We start from the raw sequence: 16,024 nt of genomic DNA on the forward strand, positions 1-16,024 counted from the left end.
AATTCATTACTAAGTACAATACCCTTAGTAGCCAAAGGCAGGAGTAATTCAAATAAAAGTCAAGAATGAGGGCAAATAAACTTACAGAAACACTGATGTCAGTCCTGCTAGGTTAGATTGTTTATCTTGTTAGCATATCAATAACTGATAATCAGTTTTAGCCTTTTGTATAGTAATTTCCACTGCAAGAATTTATAGTACTCAACAAAGAAAGCATAATGTAGCCCACCTCACCTACCAATGTTTTGACCTTGTGGCTCAAAGAGCAAATTTAGACTGTGCAGAGTGGTTTAAAGGTAGCTTCAAGGCTTTGTGGAGGTAAGTTTGATTGGAATTTGTAACTGTAACAGTTTTGTAACAGTTTCATTAAATGCAATGAGACTGTTCATGTATTTACTTTTGGATGCACGGCCAAACCATTTTATAGTATTGTTGTAAAATTTTTCTAAAAACCAGCAAAAGCTTAAATTTATAGATTGTTAATTTATTCAAATCTTTATTAAGGAGACACAAGTACAAATAAAACAGGTCTTCACTGACCAACTGTATTGTATTTCTAAGGTATATACAAATCTAAAATTTGATGCCAGGAGCATGTTAGGAATTAGGCAAAGAATAAAAGAGAAAATATAAAAGTAACAGAGTAAGATTTTACAATCAGCAGATGGTGACGGGGGTGCCAAGATTGGGTATAAAAAAAATTCCTACAAGAACTTAGTCTTACTGAGCAAAGATGAGTTTTGGCTCAGCATTTTCTGCCAACTCCACTTTTTTTTTTTTTTAATTTTACAGCTACTACAGTAAATAATACAGAGAAAAGATTAAAGGAGCCTGCAGGAATCTCAGTGTGTAAAACCATTGTCAGGAACCACTGTTGGACATGTCCGTTAGGCAGTACCTTTGAAGACCTTTGCCACTGAACAGTTTAACACTGTTAAGTCACAAATCAGGTCTGGTAAGAAATGATTTCATCATGACAATACCAAACCTTTTTCTGTACAACTTACAAGAGTGCTTCATAGACACAGAGTGTGTGTCCTTGCCTGACCTGCCTGCAGTCCAGCTCTGTCTGCTGTTGAAAATTCATGGAGCATTATCAAGAGACTCAGATGGCGATGACAAACAGCTGAGTTAAAATCTTGTATGCAAGAGTGGATGCGTATTGCAAATCTAAAACATTAGTATCATCAGTTCCCAAATGGTTAAAAAGTGTAATGTAAAAGAATGTTCTGTGATACAGTTTTAAATACAACTTCCAAACCTTCTGAGGCTGCTGCCGGCATCAAATTCTGGATTTAGTTATATTTTCTACATATAATGAAGTTGGTAAGCTAAAACACTGAAATTCAGCTCTTCTGAACTCTGTAACAAATTAGAGATTTAAGTTTTTGTTGCAAGTTGTTTTCCAAACAAAGTTCTGGCTGGAGTCAAACAAGCCTCTCCTGAATAAAGCTTTGAAAACGTACTCCCTCACCACCACTTCTGCACACATTTGCCCAGGCTGCCAGAACATTTAGTCTTTAAATAAAGCCTCATTTTCACCAATGGGTGCGTGTCAGGACGGTGAAGGTGTGGATATTTGTGAACTGTAATCTCGCTGCCTGGGTCTTGGGTCAGATTGGATATTAGGGTACCCTTTCTAGTTTTTGCATGTGGAAACACAAAAAAATGACCTGACCTGCACCCGTTGGTGGAAACGGGGCATAACAGTACATTTAAGAATCGTTAAATGGCAGCTGTTTACCCTGGTGGCTACGTTGACCATTTTACTGCTGTATCTACAGATAATGAACAGCAACAAAAGATGAAACCAAAAGTTTTTTTTTTCCTTTTAGAATTATGTCTGAAATATTGGACGTTTAAAACAACTTAATATGAAAGGCCATAGCCACAAATGGCCAAACACAGAAAGGGAAAATGTAAAAAAAAAAGAGAGATAAAAACCACTTGTTTTTAAAAACAAGTGTTAAATCAGCAAATAAAAGGATTCATTCTGTAGCATGTATACTTTTTAGAGTTGGGACTGTGAAGTAGACCATATAGTTAAGGACACATTTTTGCTTGTGTTAGTCCCTGAATTTCATTGAAACTAAAAGAAAGAACTTCAAATCCAATTATGTCTAATTTCTTAAAAGCCCTGGTTGCGTTATTCTAGGAGTGTTTCTGCGGCGGAAAAGGCTGACAGTGACTAATCTGACCTGCTATGACAGCGACAAATGGAAATATGAGTGAATCCATGTAAGAGTCTTAATTATTCATTCTCATTCCCACACTTGTGCTCTTAAAATTTGTCATGTCCTTGTCTCACTTAAACCAATAAAAAATACACCAGCCTCTGAAACAATGTTTACCTTACTTTCTTTGCCTCCCCAGAGCTGGCTTTCGTGGATAAAACCCTCCCCACTGCATTCATACTCACCACCATTTCTTGCTAACCGCTCTGATCCTAATCCCTCACATTTTTTCATGAATTGACTTCGCTGAGCTCTGTCACTCTTATGTGCTCAGTCAGATGTGCAAAATGTTCAAGTGCACATGCAAACGCAAACCCACACGCGCACTCACTGGTGCCAGGCTCGCACTGTAAATAGCTGCTGTGCTTTCGCAGTGGTTCTGGCCCACATTAGAAGGAGATGATGAGGCAAAAAATGAAAAAAAACTCTTATTGCTTATGTCAGCTGAAAGTTGTGATGCTAGATGAAATGAAGGGTGAATGGTGGGCAGAAATGAGAATAAAAATACTTCCAGTCCAACTGTCTTACAACTACATAATCTAATGCAAAGATTTGCATCTTGTCTAATAAAAAGTAGGACATTTAAAAAATATGAGACAATGGAGAAGACAGTCATGACCATACAGTCCATTCTTGTTTAGCTGGATAAATGTGCTAATGTTTGGCAGTCTGTTGTATCTGCAGAGTGTAAGTGTACAGTAATTGCTACAATCGTGTTTGCTATTCTCATATAAAAACTTCTCTAAAATGTATAAATAACTAAAGTTAATATTACATAAGTTATATATTAACTAAATATAAACAACAACCATTAAAACAGAACTTTTAGGACTCTGATTTTCAGTTGGATTTTATGTACAAGTACACTGCTATTCTCTAACACCTTAACCACAAACCAGACAAAGTGTGGTTTGACCAAGGTCATATGTATATTTCAGCCTAAATAAATCCCTTTACACTTTGGATGGCATGACACGAATAAGGTTTGCTTACTGAAGTTATTTTGTATACAATATAGAACATATAGATAACAGTTTCTCTTTAAATAATTACATAATTTATCCAGTAATGACTTGACATGGTATGGCTCTATGATGTAAGAGGAATACTTTGAAGAGAGAGAGAGAAAGAAAAAAAGAAAGATACCAACTAAGCAAAGAAGTCCTATTTTTTTCTTTTACGGAGAACAATCTGAATCAAGGTGACATGCACTCCTCTTCTTAATCCTTTCGTAGTGATCATGTACCAAAAAAAAATCGGTCCTGTAGTCACAAAGTGTCTGGAGTCAAAGTGAAGCGGGGCAAAGTTGAGCAGGGATCCCATCCAAAGCAAGAGAAAGAGAGAAAAAAAGACAAAAAGCTGTGTCTGATTTGTGCCTACACACTGTACGTACAAGTGGTTTGTTAGCAGCACAAGTTTGGTGTTTGACTTTGGCCGTAGCTTTTCACTGGTGACAGCAAAGAAATGACAGAAAAGCAGAGGGGTCTGTTATTGAGCTCAACGCAGACATTCTCTTTTGTTGTCACCAGGACTGAACACTGGTTGGGTTTAGCAGGCGAAGTCCTCAAACACCCCATGATGTCCAGGCCGATGAAGCTGAGGGTGAGGATGCGGGTGAGGGTGAGGATGAGGTTGGTGGTGGTTGGGGAGAATTGTGTTGGCGTACGCGCCCTCTGGGTGACTCCTTGTTGTGTCATTGGGCTCCTGTTGAAGGCAGAGTAAACAAAGTCAACATCATGAGCATGCCAGAACTTATGTTTACTTTAAAAAGTGCAGCAAAATACACACACAAACGATCAGTTTAACGGGGTCACTAAAATCCCCTTCAGTAAAGCAGTGATCAATACTCTGTTGATTTAGATGGCCTTTTTGATGTGGGGCTTTAATATTGTAGCTTAAATAGAATAAAATAATTAAATGCGTGTGTGCTTGTTAGGTTAACATTGAACACATTGAAAATCAAATTTCTGTAATGTGGCATGGAGCTGCAGTTAGCTTAGCTTAGCTAAATGATTAGAATTAGTTAGAACGAGCCAGACTGTGTGCAATAAATACATAGAAACAGTATAAAAGCCCTTTTATGCCTTAAACTTAATAAAAAGCATTTGATGAACTCTGGACAGATAAACAGCTTGACACTAATGGCATCTCAAGAGGAAATGTGTTCAGTATATCCCACAGATATGATTTTTCTCTTTTTTGTCTTGTTATAATTTCAATCGAAAAATCATGAGGCAGTATCCTATGGTGCGATTAGCTGGACTTTTACAAAAACGTTTGGATATATTCAATAAGAAACGCTTGTTAAGTGATTTTTGTTTAGCCAACACCATCATGACATGCTAAACTCTGCAAAAACACTGGGGAAAAACACTTTAAACATACTCAGCTACTTAAAGGGGCAATAAGTGGAAACTAATCATTTCTAGATTGGTGGAATTAAAAAATGGCTATGTGAAGCAGGGCTACCAACTTTTCAATGATCCTTGGAGTGAGATTTGGTGGAACCAACCAAAATTTTGTCAAAATTTTGTCGCATACACCGCAGCAAGACCTAAGAATAATTTTTTCTCATTTTGTGCAGGTTTAATCATAAAAACAGCACTCAAGAGTAACAAAATGTAAAAAAAAAGGTTTAGAAATAGTTTATTAAAAGTACCAACAGAAACTTCAAAATAAAACAGGAAACAACTCAACTACACAAAGGAAGTGACACTAAGACAAGACACAGGGAATTTCTCAAAAAAGTAATATTGTTACTGTAACGTGTTACTCCCAACACTGCTCATGAGTCGTGTTTTGTATTGTACCTCCTGTCTTACTATGAACTTACTCTACTCTTAAAAGATGCAGGTTGGTCAGCTTTCTGATTCATCCATACATTCATCTATTTTCTATAGACCATCCTCACTGACGTCACAGTTTGCACATCTGAACAAAACATCAACACAAAAACTTAAACCCAGCAGCAGGCAGACGTAAATCACTTCTCTAAAAACCAGTGACAGTCAGTGCTACACATTTTATCCCTCTGATAGTACCTGATACCTGCCTGCAGCGCCAAAGGACTCGGAGTAACATCTGTCTCCACCCTAGCTGCACTTGTCCTCCTCCGCTCCTCTTTAGTTCACCTCTGCTTCTGTGTTACGATGGATTCTCAGACGTTTAAGGAGGTTTGTGGTCTTCGAACACACACATATCAAACTGCACATCATTGCTGTTTGTGGAGCTGAAATATCTCTACTCATCACTGCATGTCTGACTGATCACTGAGCAGTGGATGAACTGCGCTGCTGCCACGCAACGCTGCGTCTTGTTTTCGCATTTGCCTATGGCAAGCATAAGAATAAGTAGTTCCTACCTGTCCTGAACGTTTAGTAATATAAATGTTGGTATAGGAGGAATTTACATTTCAGTATTGATCCGCACATCACTACTATTTATTCTTCACCGGGACACTAGTCCAAGAGTAATGGGCCAGTGTCCCACTGGGGATCCTTCCAAACCTCCCAATCAGCCGCATTGCTTGTGATGTATATTTCAGAAATCGGATGTGTAGCATGAGAGCATGTGAAGCCACTCAAACTGTGAATCTCACGGACAGTGTATGAGAGTTGGCAGCCCAGAACTAGAGGTGCACATTCACCTGGAGTATAGCATGACGTCACATGCTGTCTCTCTGTGTTGATCTCCAGCCCTGTGTTTACCAGACGGTCCGGCCTCGTGTTCATGTATGTTCATGTGAATCACTGCCTCCTCCCTTCTCTTGGAGCCCTTGGCCCTCCCTCCCAATAAAAGGCTTCAGCCAGCGAGCAATGGCAGTGCATATTTTCGAAGCAAAATGGCGGCGAGTGAAATGAAACATTTGCTGCGTTTCCATTACAGTATTTCACAAAATAAAAGCGATGTTTCTAAGATTTCGATAAAGTGCAAGTGCGATTTGCGGGTGTTTCCTTCGAATGGTGTTTAGCACATTAGCCGTTATTCCCGTAAAATCTCGTCCTGCGCGACTCCGTTTTGAGGAGGATAGAGATTTCTAAATCTTTGTAAAACTCTTGCATTTCGCCGTTGTTTGCTATCAGGGATAACGATTATATTTTTTTCTTTAATTGTAAAAAGATTTCCATCTGCGTCTACTCAGACTGCGCTATCTCTATTTAAAATGAACTGGTCACTGGACCTGCTACGTCACGTCCGGTGAAGCATAAATGTGAGAAAAGTGATTCCATTACACTTTTGCGATGTACATTTATATCGACACGTCTGAAAAACTGTTAGATATTATTTTAAATTTGTCTTTGAATGTATAACTTGTGCATGGCATTAATGAAAATATTTAATTGCAGATTTGCAAGTTGGAAAGAATAACACACACACACACTTAACAAGTACACCGTGTAATCTTGGATTAACATGTGTTGCTTTCGGTTTCTAAGTGAAGAAAAAGAGAAGCTGACATTTAAAGATTCAAACTGGTATTAGGGAAATGTCTGGCCTGCGACATGTGGATGCTTTTAGCCGTACTTCTGTTTTTGCAGAAACAGGAACCTCAGAGGGAGCTGAAGCAGACAGATGAGGCTGACAGCAGAAGATGCAGAAAAAATGCCTCGCAACAGTTGATTAGTTAGTTATAGCATCCAATCACTGTTTAGTTTAGACAAGGTTTAATTACTGGGTAAAGCAGCGGGGTTCTGATTTTGGCTATCGGCAGCAGAACTCCTTCCTCTGTAACCAGAGAGGGTGAGATAGTCTTAGAACCCAAAATTCTGTAACATTTCCAATTAATTGTAAGAATAAATATCTTGACTTTGAAAGAAGTTGTTTGTTCTCACTGACCAAATCAAAGAACATGCGTGGAAGGAAAACCACAGAGTTTCCTCCAACAAACCACCTCATGAGCGCGTACAAAGTTTTAAGCGATATTTGAGAGTTTTTTTTTTTAAATGTAAGTGTTTCCATTACTGGTTTTTTATTGCGATATTTAGCTTTTGCCTAATTCTAGGGGTAATGGAAACACACCTATTGACCAGAAGGCGACCAGGAACCGACATTCCCTCGAAAAAAAAACAACGGTCATTGGCAAAGAATGGACATTACCTGGAATAACATTGGCCTTGTATTTTCAAAGAGGAAAGCACTGCGAGAGCTACAGAAGCTACAATTTGACTCGAAGCTAGCTCTTCTCCTGGACAGTAAATAACAGCATAAATGTTAAGTTACTTTAACATGTTTCACATAGAAGTTAAAGAAAACAGCTGTGCTGATTTTAGCTTTATATATACACAAAATGTTTCGACAGAGAAAAGTCAGAGTGGACAATGTTTTAATTTTTCTTGCATGAAGTACGCAGCTTCCATCTGATAACAGTACTTGCATGTGAACATCTCATTTATGTCCCTGTCAGCTGCTGCCTGTCACTCTGTAAAGAGAGCAGTCTGCAGCCCTTGTAAGACATGCACTTCTTTCCATTAATTTAATGGCAGCTGAAAGTACCAGTGTCATGTTTGAATGAGAACACTTGTTACTTTCCAGAAAAGTTCAAATGACAGCCTGAATAAACCTTGTAAAAATGATATGTTTTCAACATTTAAAAAAAAAAAAAGATTTATTTTTCAAACTGTTTTGGTTTGTTTGACACACACATACTAGAAAGTAAATAGGGCAGAGGCGGAGACAGTCAATTTAGACAAAGTGAAACAATTTTTTTACACTTGTCTTAATTGCAGTAATATTTTAAATGAAAAAAAAGCATTAATAGTCTTTCTCATGTAGCCGAGTCAAAAAACATAAACATGTAGAAAAGAAAGATTTTCAGCCGCTACCGTCCACTGCCAGTGTGTTTTATGCATGCATGGTTTTAATTTTGAGCTAATACGTCGTGAAATTGAGAGATTGTGGTACAACTGACTGTAACTTTTTCATGATCTTTCAGTTGATACACTGTCCAGTCTTGCAGGTAAGCCACAAATTCTGCACATGCTCTGTCTGCATAAAGTTCTGAGGTACATGTATGTAAAAGCAACCTATGTCTCTGTGACTGAATGAATGTTGCTTTAACAGACTGATGAAGTCATTAATCTTTTATCGTCTATGTTTAAAAAAGAGCTTTTATGTAGCACAGTACAGCTCACAGTCATAGTGCAATACGCACTGATGCAAAGTTTATGTTTGGAGTGCAACCAGCATCTTTGCATCAGTGATTTATTGTTTTGCAAAATAATACCTGTCAAGAGACAACTAAAATCTTCAGTGGGACTTTGTTTTGATGTGCACACCATACAGCCAATCACATGCAAGGACAGACTAGGATCATACCACTATATAAAAAAATGGAGGGCAGATTCTCCAAAACAGGGGGTGTAGTGGTACAGAGCAACTACACAGAGCAGCAGGATTTAAATAGAAACATGCTGAAAAAAAAATTAAGAAATTAAAGAAAACTGAAAAAGGAGCAGCATCTGGTTGCATTTTGGCGATACTGGAGACCAGTAAACCTGAGTGCAGAATTTGTAAAATGAGTAGGGCCAACTACAAACCTAAAGTCTGAAACAGAAGGCTCAAGGTGATTCTAAATGAAGAGATTTTGGGAGCCATAAGAACTGGCTCTTCTATGGGAGCCGAGCCAAAAGAGCTACAGTAGATCTGTCATCACTACTTTGCTCACTGGCACTCCCTTTAAAACCAGTTACTGAACTTCAGTATTAAGTTGGGATTAAAAAAAAAAGTTAATAAAATGTGATAAGTAAACAGCTTCACACTTTTTAGCTGTAGCTTCCTTTTTTTCTGTGTTAATGTTAATTTCATCCAGGGATCACCAACCCAAGATCTCTTAGTCCAGGGCCCTGCAAGTTTTAAATGTTTCCCTGCTGCAACACACCTGTTTTAGATTAATCAAGAGCTTGTTGATAAGCTCTGCACTGTTTTTTTTTTTTTTTTTATGTTGCATTAATTTGAGTCAGATGTGTTGCAGCAGGAACCATGTAAAACCTGCAGGGCACTAGCCCATGAGATTCAGAGTTGGTGATCCCTGATCTAAGCTATCCACACTCACAGTCAAAAAGGAAACAGTTCCAAATTTTGAAGTAGTTTTATTACAAAGAATTTAGTAATTCAAAGCTGGTAAAGCAGTAAAGCTATATGTTTAATCCATACATAAACTAAATAAGTATTATTAGTCTAGCAAGAAGACCAAATTAATATCTGGTGAATAAAACACAAAGCCAAAGAGGAAGGTTTAGAAATGTTCCATGTCTAAATGACTATTCAGCACTGTTATTCACCCCATAATCCACTTCCAGGTTAGCCCAAATGGATTTTCAGCATTCTGTTAATAGAAATGTTCAATTTTTGTGGAGGACATGTACTGTAGTTTAACACATAAGTGTGTCATATTCTGCAAAGCAAAGATTGAATCCCCCCCGCGCCACCACCACCAAAAAAAGAATTTCAGTTTCCAGTCTCCCTTCATTTGTCTCCACTGAAGAGTGTGATTTGATTTTCATGATGCTTATGTCGAGGTTTGGCCTTTAAGCCTGAGACATCTACTCTACTATACTGCGGGACATCATTTGAAAAAATGTGACTAATTTATCTTTTCCCCACCATGTACTTTTAAGAAAACACTACAATATTAATTAGACCCCGAAAGCAACAACAAAATTCCCCCAAACAATGTTATCTCTTGAAGTATCTCTTTAATAAAATAGCTCACAGACAGGCTATTCTGTGTGACTGGCTTTGGGTAACTTATGTGACAACAAAGCCCCCCCCACGCCTCTCACTTTGGAAACTATCCTTTGGTATCTATAACTGCTACGCCATCTCATCATCTGTCATAGTTACAGTATGAAGAGTAAAATTATGACACAGTTGTGGTTAGATGCAAGAATAAAAACTCTATTGTTCAGCATTAACCAACTTTAGAAGGAAGTTGCGCAATAATAAAAATAACAATAATAATAATAAAAAACAAAAAAAAGTCTGAGCTGCAGGTGATGTTGTGCTTTACACAGTGGTTAAGACTAATTAAAAATATTACACTCTTCATTCTTTTAAGGGTGGAAAAACTATTAATTTGCTTCTCTCTTATCCTCTTTGTTGTTTTGTAATGCAGTAAAATGCTGCAGGCTAAGTTGTACAGTCAGCATGAAAACAGAGTAAGTGTAATTTGTTACTGTGCAACATATACGATACCTTTGCTTTCATTTCCTCTAAACTCACTGTTGCAACCGTACTGGCCGGCTGCTTGCTCTTTTTGTCCTCCTCTTTCTGCGGCCTCAGCAGACGCTGTAGCCGGTGCTTGATGACCTGGTTTTACCGACACCACAGCAGCAGGGAGGGTTAAAGAGCAGAAAAGAGGGGAGGGGGAGAGAGAAAAAAAATACAGCGGTGAGATGAGAGCATCACACATGATGTGCGTGTTACATTCCTTCCCCTTGATTTTACTTTACTCATTCATGATTGGCAGTCAGAAAGCAGCTGGCTGCGAAGCTTAGAGGGATACAGATGAAACCGGAGCTCATTTCATGAGCACAGACCTTAACGGATATTAGGTTGTCCTGCCTGGGAATCAAATACAACTTCTCACATGCATAATAAGTGAAGTTATAAAATTTGCAGCCAGCCACTTCCTTAGATTTTCACACGATTCTGTGTGAGACCGTCAGTTTTAACATTAAGGAAAATGTCTGGAGCAATCATTGAAACACTAATGCATTTTGTAAACAGCAGCTGTTAATTATTGGTGATTATACTGCAGCTACTGCAGGTCTGATGTCATGTTGTGATTGGTCAGTGTGTGTGAGTTTGCGTGCACACTGCACCTCATAGATGTAATCCAGTATTTCTAAGAATGTCAGGATGCTGGCTCCAATGAATAAGCCCATCTGTCCACCGATGTCACCTAAAAAGAAATTAATTAAACACCCACTACCAGAAGCATAATGGACACAATAAGAAGGCTGTTGCTATTTGCTGCTATGCTTCTAAAAACCTAAACAGCACTGCTGTAAAAACACTTTTCACTCTGCTGCAACAGACCTATCTAATATTCATTTAACAGAAGAAAACAGACAGAAATCTCACCTAATAAACCTGCAACATCGTACGCCTTCTTTTGCTCAATTGTTTCATAATTCAGAGCTTCAAAGAAGACATCCAACACCAAGAAGTTGTCCCTGAAAAAAGAAGTGAAGCATAAAAGACAGAAAAAACAGCAAGAATTTCTTTTAAAATAATTCACTCTCAATAAAGCATAATTTGAACAAATAAATCATCTTTATGCTCAACGTTAGTTCATGATGAGTTTGCTAGGCCTACAGTGCTTTGAATAGATCCAACCAGCTATTGCAAGATAATGAGGTCTTTCAGGGTTTAACTGGGATGAGCAGGACATGAACGACAGCATGCTTAATCACTGCCACTCCTCTGTTCTGCCTGGATTTATAAAGTCGGGTAATATTAAATGTTGTGAGCCATCATGCACTCTTCGGTTTAGGCGTGTTTACCCTCCACCATGTCCCTGATGATTAGGCACTGAGAGGAATTACAGACTGCTGCCGCACTGAATTCGTTCAAAATATCAGCCAGTGTTCCATAACGCTTATTGTAGAACCACATTAAAAATTAAAGCCTCTTTCATTACACCAGTAGAAATGATCTAATGACAATCGACTAGATAATCCAAACACGGCTTCCCAGCTTTTTCAAGAACTCTGACAAAAATTGCATCCTTTCCTCCATCTTGGGCCGATTTAATTGTTGTCAACATGTTTAATTTTGCATGCAGTGTTCCATCTGAGAGATAAACTATCAGACTGGCTAAAGATCAGTAATTTGTCCACTTTCTAAATATCATCAATAAACTCAAAATAACACAGTGCAGTAAATATTTACCACTGTCAGATTAAATCAGAATAATATGCACACACAGCATCAATAATCAGCATCCTCATACCTCATAAATTGATGATTTCATCAAAATATAATTGATTTTGCTTATATTTATGGTAGTTATTACAGACTGAATGTCATAATCTATGGCCCTTTAACTGAACAACACTTTGCTGCTCGTAGGTGAACTAAGTGTTGTTGAAAGTTCCCAGCCGTACCTGATGTAGTCCTCCGACTTGTCGTATTTCCTGGAGAGGTAGCGAGCCGAGCCCTTGCTGGGGATTTTGACCATGGAGAGCTCTTTACCGTAGCGGGTGAGATTACAGGGTGTCTCGCATGGACAGATATCCCCGCTGTTCTTCTGTAGCTGTGCTGCAGATACAGTGGCAACAGGAATTGGACAGATTTTAGACGGAGTCTCTTTCAGTGCAGGGTGGTTGCCTTAACAGAAAAAAACAGGATGCATGATGCTGCAAATCTAATGCAAACAAAACAAGTGCAATAGTACGATCAAGGAACAATTATTAACAGGTAAATCTGTTATATATATATCGTGCATACACATATGATTTATGTGAAAATGAAAATGCTCTTTACTCTGGTTTAACATCAGGATACTTTCAGCTATAGTTCATTTAACCACTTTAAATAAATGTCAAACAACAGTTCTTTAGAGCACATTATGTTACATGTTAATACTTGTGACAAACTAAACATATTTCCTTTACTAAATGACCATGGTGTATTTATAAAAGTACAACTGTGTACTAAAGTAGTAAAAAAACAACATACCAAGCTAAGAATTTTTATACAAGAGACTCAAACACTCAGTATTAAGTGATGTTACCGTCATGTCATTTCTCTTAAAGGGGCAGTTTGTAACAAAATCAAAGGCCAATTACATAAAATTCATACATGTTTAAAAATGTTTCTTTTGGTGTCTAATCACTTTACTATAATAACTGTTGTGTTTTTATTCTCTTAGAATGAGGCATTTATATCTACTTGCTGTGGGTCCACATACATGGCAGCTGCTATATTTGTGTTACTACGGTATCTCTTAATGGACAAATAACTCACGAAGTGCATGAAGTGAAAACCTTCTGACCTTTAAAACTGCAGTACCAGCTTTGTTTGACAGGCGCCAGAGCACAGTTTGGGATAAGTATAGCCTTAAAAGGCACCACAGGAAGTTTACCTGTAGTGCAGTCATTGTTGTACCTGAGGCTACTAAACCCACTCACAGACAAAAAACAAGATTATGTCTGGAAAAATTTTTGCCACTGATGACCACCATACTTTCTCAACCGTACTTGGTATCTAAAGACATTTTTATGCCCATCTTTACTATTAGGTGTCAGTAATTCTTCTGTGCTGTGCCTTTAAAAGTCTAGTGTGCAGGATGTAGTGCCCTACAGTGGCAAAAATAATGAATTACATCCAACACCAACCTTCTTCTAAGGGGGTGGAAAAGATCCTTTGTTGGGATGCAAAATCCACTAAAGTGTTTCAAATTTTTTTTTAAAAAAAGAAAGTTTTTTGCATTTTTGCAATAAAAATGCCTTAATCTTCCATTTCTTTCCATGTGGTAAAAACACTTTCAATGTAATAGATTCAGTACAACTTCTCCATTAAATCTTGAATTAACAACTTTAAAAAATCATTTAAATGAAACACTGAGCAGTGGAATAGTTGTTCATGTCAAATTCTTTGAACTTCTCCAGCAGAATTATTGGCAAAGTGTGGGTTCATGGGAAAACAAGAATATAAAACTTTGTGTCCATGCTATATCCCTTTCTTTGTGGCATGCAGCACAACATTCAGCATCATGTATTTCAGTCTGATTAATGGTTTGTGTGCCCATCATATACATACAAATACAAATATTTTGATGCAATAAATTATTATATAGTTACAGTTTGAACGCAAGTCATGATGTTTCCCTACATTGAATCAAGATATTTTTAATGTGCAAAATACCCAGACTGAGTCCATTTTAATGAAAAAATTAACTTTAACACATCAGCTGTTTGGGATGGGACTCAAACTCACTCAACCCCAAATGAAAACTCTGTCAACCTTTAAATATGATGCAACGGTCATGTAATAAGTATTAGTAGAAAGGTGGTAACACTGTGTTCCTCTGTGTTGTTTATCTGTTTTAAGGCTCACAAAAACAAAGTAAGAAAAACAACCCAGAAAATTAATTTTCCAGACTAGTTCATGTTTAGATATTAGACACAAAACAAATGAATATACTCACCAATGATGTGCACAGCATATAAATAACGTGATGGAATTGCCATATTATCTAACACACAACTGTCATCTGTTTACAATAATGCTGTAATAATTATGACTTGGAAATGAAAATAATGAAGTACAGTAAATGCCACTGAGGACTTTTTTTCATGGTACATTTCACCCAGAGAAGTCACTCTCATTTTAACAAATCCATATTTATGATCCTAACTCTAAAACAAAACAACGCTACCCAGAGAGTGAATGGCTTTTTCCTACTCTATCTTTTAAAATTCAAAATGCATTGAGTCCAGACAAAAACGGGTGGCAGGAGAACTGAAAGCAGTAATTATAATTGGATGATTTCTGTATTTTATAACACTAACAATAAGGTTATTTGTATGCAGCAGCATGGTGTCGTATAGTCTGTCTGATGTGGGAACAAAACACCTTTTACAATATAAATACAGAAATGATATTTTAATGTGTTACCTCTGATGGAGGTTGAATGTATTCATATTAGATTCAGGAATATGGCCTACATGAATGTGGTCCATTCATGTAAGATATATCTTAGATCTCATTCAGCCTTACTTTAAACAGGGCTTTTCAGCAAAGAGAGACATAATTGAATTTCTGGCTTATTTGGATGAGAAATGATAATTGTACTGCTACACTAATAAAAATGGTCCTTTCTTTTGTTATTGGAATTTCTTTGAAACCAAGGTTTCTGCACAGAGAGGAGGTTGAGGTCAGAGCTGAGGCTGAGGATGGAGGATGAAGATATGATGGAACGAAGCACAGGTTAAATATTAACATTATAACAATGGAAGAAGGACAGCCATCAAACTCTAAAGTGAGTAAATCACAATGAAAGAAAAAAAAAAAAGTAATTTAAAAATATCCAGTCTGCCTCCAGGTATCTCTATAACAGAGCGGGGGAAGGGGGGGATCCTTATCATATTTACTGATTGTGTTTCCATTTCCCTCTGGGGGAGTCTGTTGTAATGAGAAAAGAAATGAAGGGAAATTGTTCCTTACCGAGTGCTTTGTCAACACAGCTGATTTTACTGGGAGGGCAGATATCTGCAGTTCCTAGAAAGGAGAGCACAATATGAGTCTGATCAATCAGAAAGAAAATGATCAGTGACCTGTGTCTGCTGTGACGAGGAAGTGCGACTGTAAACAACACACCGCAGCTTATCATTCATCTCCACATGAAGGCAGGCGGGCAGAGGGTGACTTCCAGCCACATAACGTGGGCCATCTTGGCCGTCTGTCCTTGATTGCACTGAGAAATGGAGCATGCTGGCCCCACCCGCCAGGCATATTTAGAAAGTCTTTAAAAACCAATCAATGAGGCACTTCCCCTTGCAGACAAACATACTGCCCAGGCCATTAATGACAGGTATTCATCAGCAGCACAATTAATTAGCAGAGGTGTGTTTGTCTTTCTGTAAAATGTTCATGGTGCTAATGTTTTGTGGAAGTCTACTTCCCAGTCTCGAAGAAATACTAAAAAAGAAATCATGTCGATCACCGGAGAAGTCAATGTTCAGCCACTTTCAGGTGATTCTGAGTGAGAGTTTTGAGGTTATAACTTTTTTTCAAGAAGTAGAACCAGCCTGCTGTGATTTGAGGAAGTCCTCATTAAACTT

The 16,024-nt window shown here is 37.8% G+C and overlaps 1 protein-coding gene across 2 annotated transcripts in view; it reads right to left on the reverse strand.

The window, feature by feature from the left end:
* Positions 1–1,373: 1,373 nt before the first annotated feature.
* Positions 1,374–16,024, reverse strand: part of asic4a (acid-sensing (proton-gated) ion channel family member 4a) — a 100,889-nt gene continuing 86,238 nt past the window's right edge. The window contains exons 5-10 of one of the 2 annotated variants that reach the window (XM_042001963.1): positions 15,408–15,461; positions 12,344–12,497; positions 11,319–11,410; positions 11,057–11,136; positions 10,455–10,541; positions 1,374–3,938 (exon numbers count right to left, since the gene is read on the reverse strand). In XM_042001963.1, the coding sequence (XP_041857897.1) occupies positions 3,783–3,938; positions 10,455–10,541; positions 11,057–11,136; positions 11,319–11,410; positions 12,344–12,497; positions 15,408–15,461 (623 nt within the window). In that variant the 3' untranslated portion in view covers positions 1,374–3,782. Of the gene's footprint in view, positions 3,939–10,427; positions 10,542–11,056; positions 11,137–11,318; positions 11,411–12,343; positions 12,498–15,407; positions 15,462–16,024 lie in introns of both variants that reach the window. The other variant, XM_042001962.1, reaches the window with a different exon arrangement.

This window comes from Melanotaenia boesemani, chromosome 12 (assembly GCF_017639745.1).
Source record: "Melanotaenia boesemani isolate fMelBoe1 chromosome 12, fMelBoe1.pri, whole genome shotgun sequence".
In the NCBI taxonomy this organism is placed as follows: Eukaryota; Metazoa; Chordata; class Actinopteri; order Atheriniformes; family Melanotaeniidae; genus Melanotaenia; species Melanotaenia boesemani.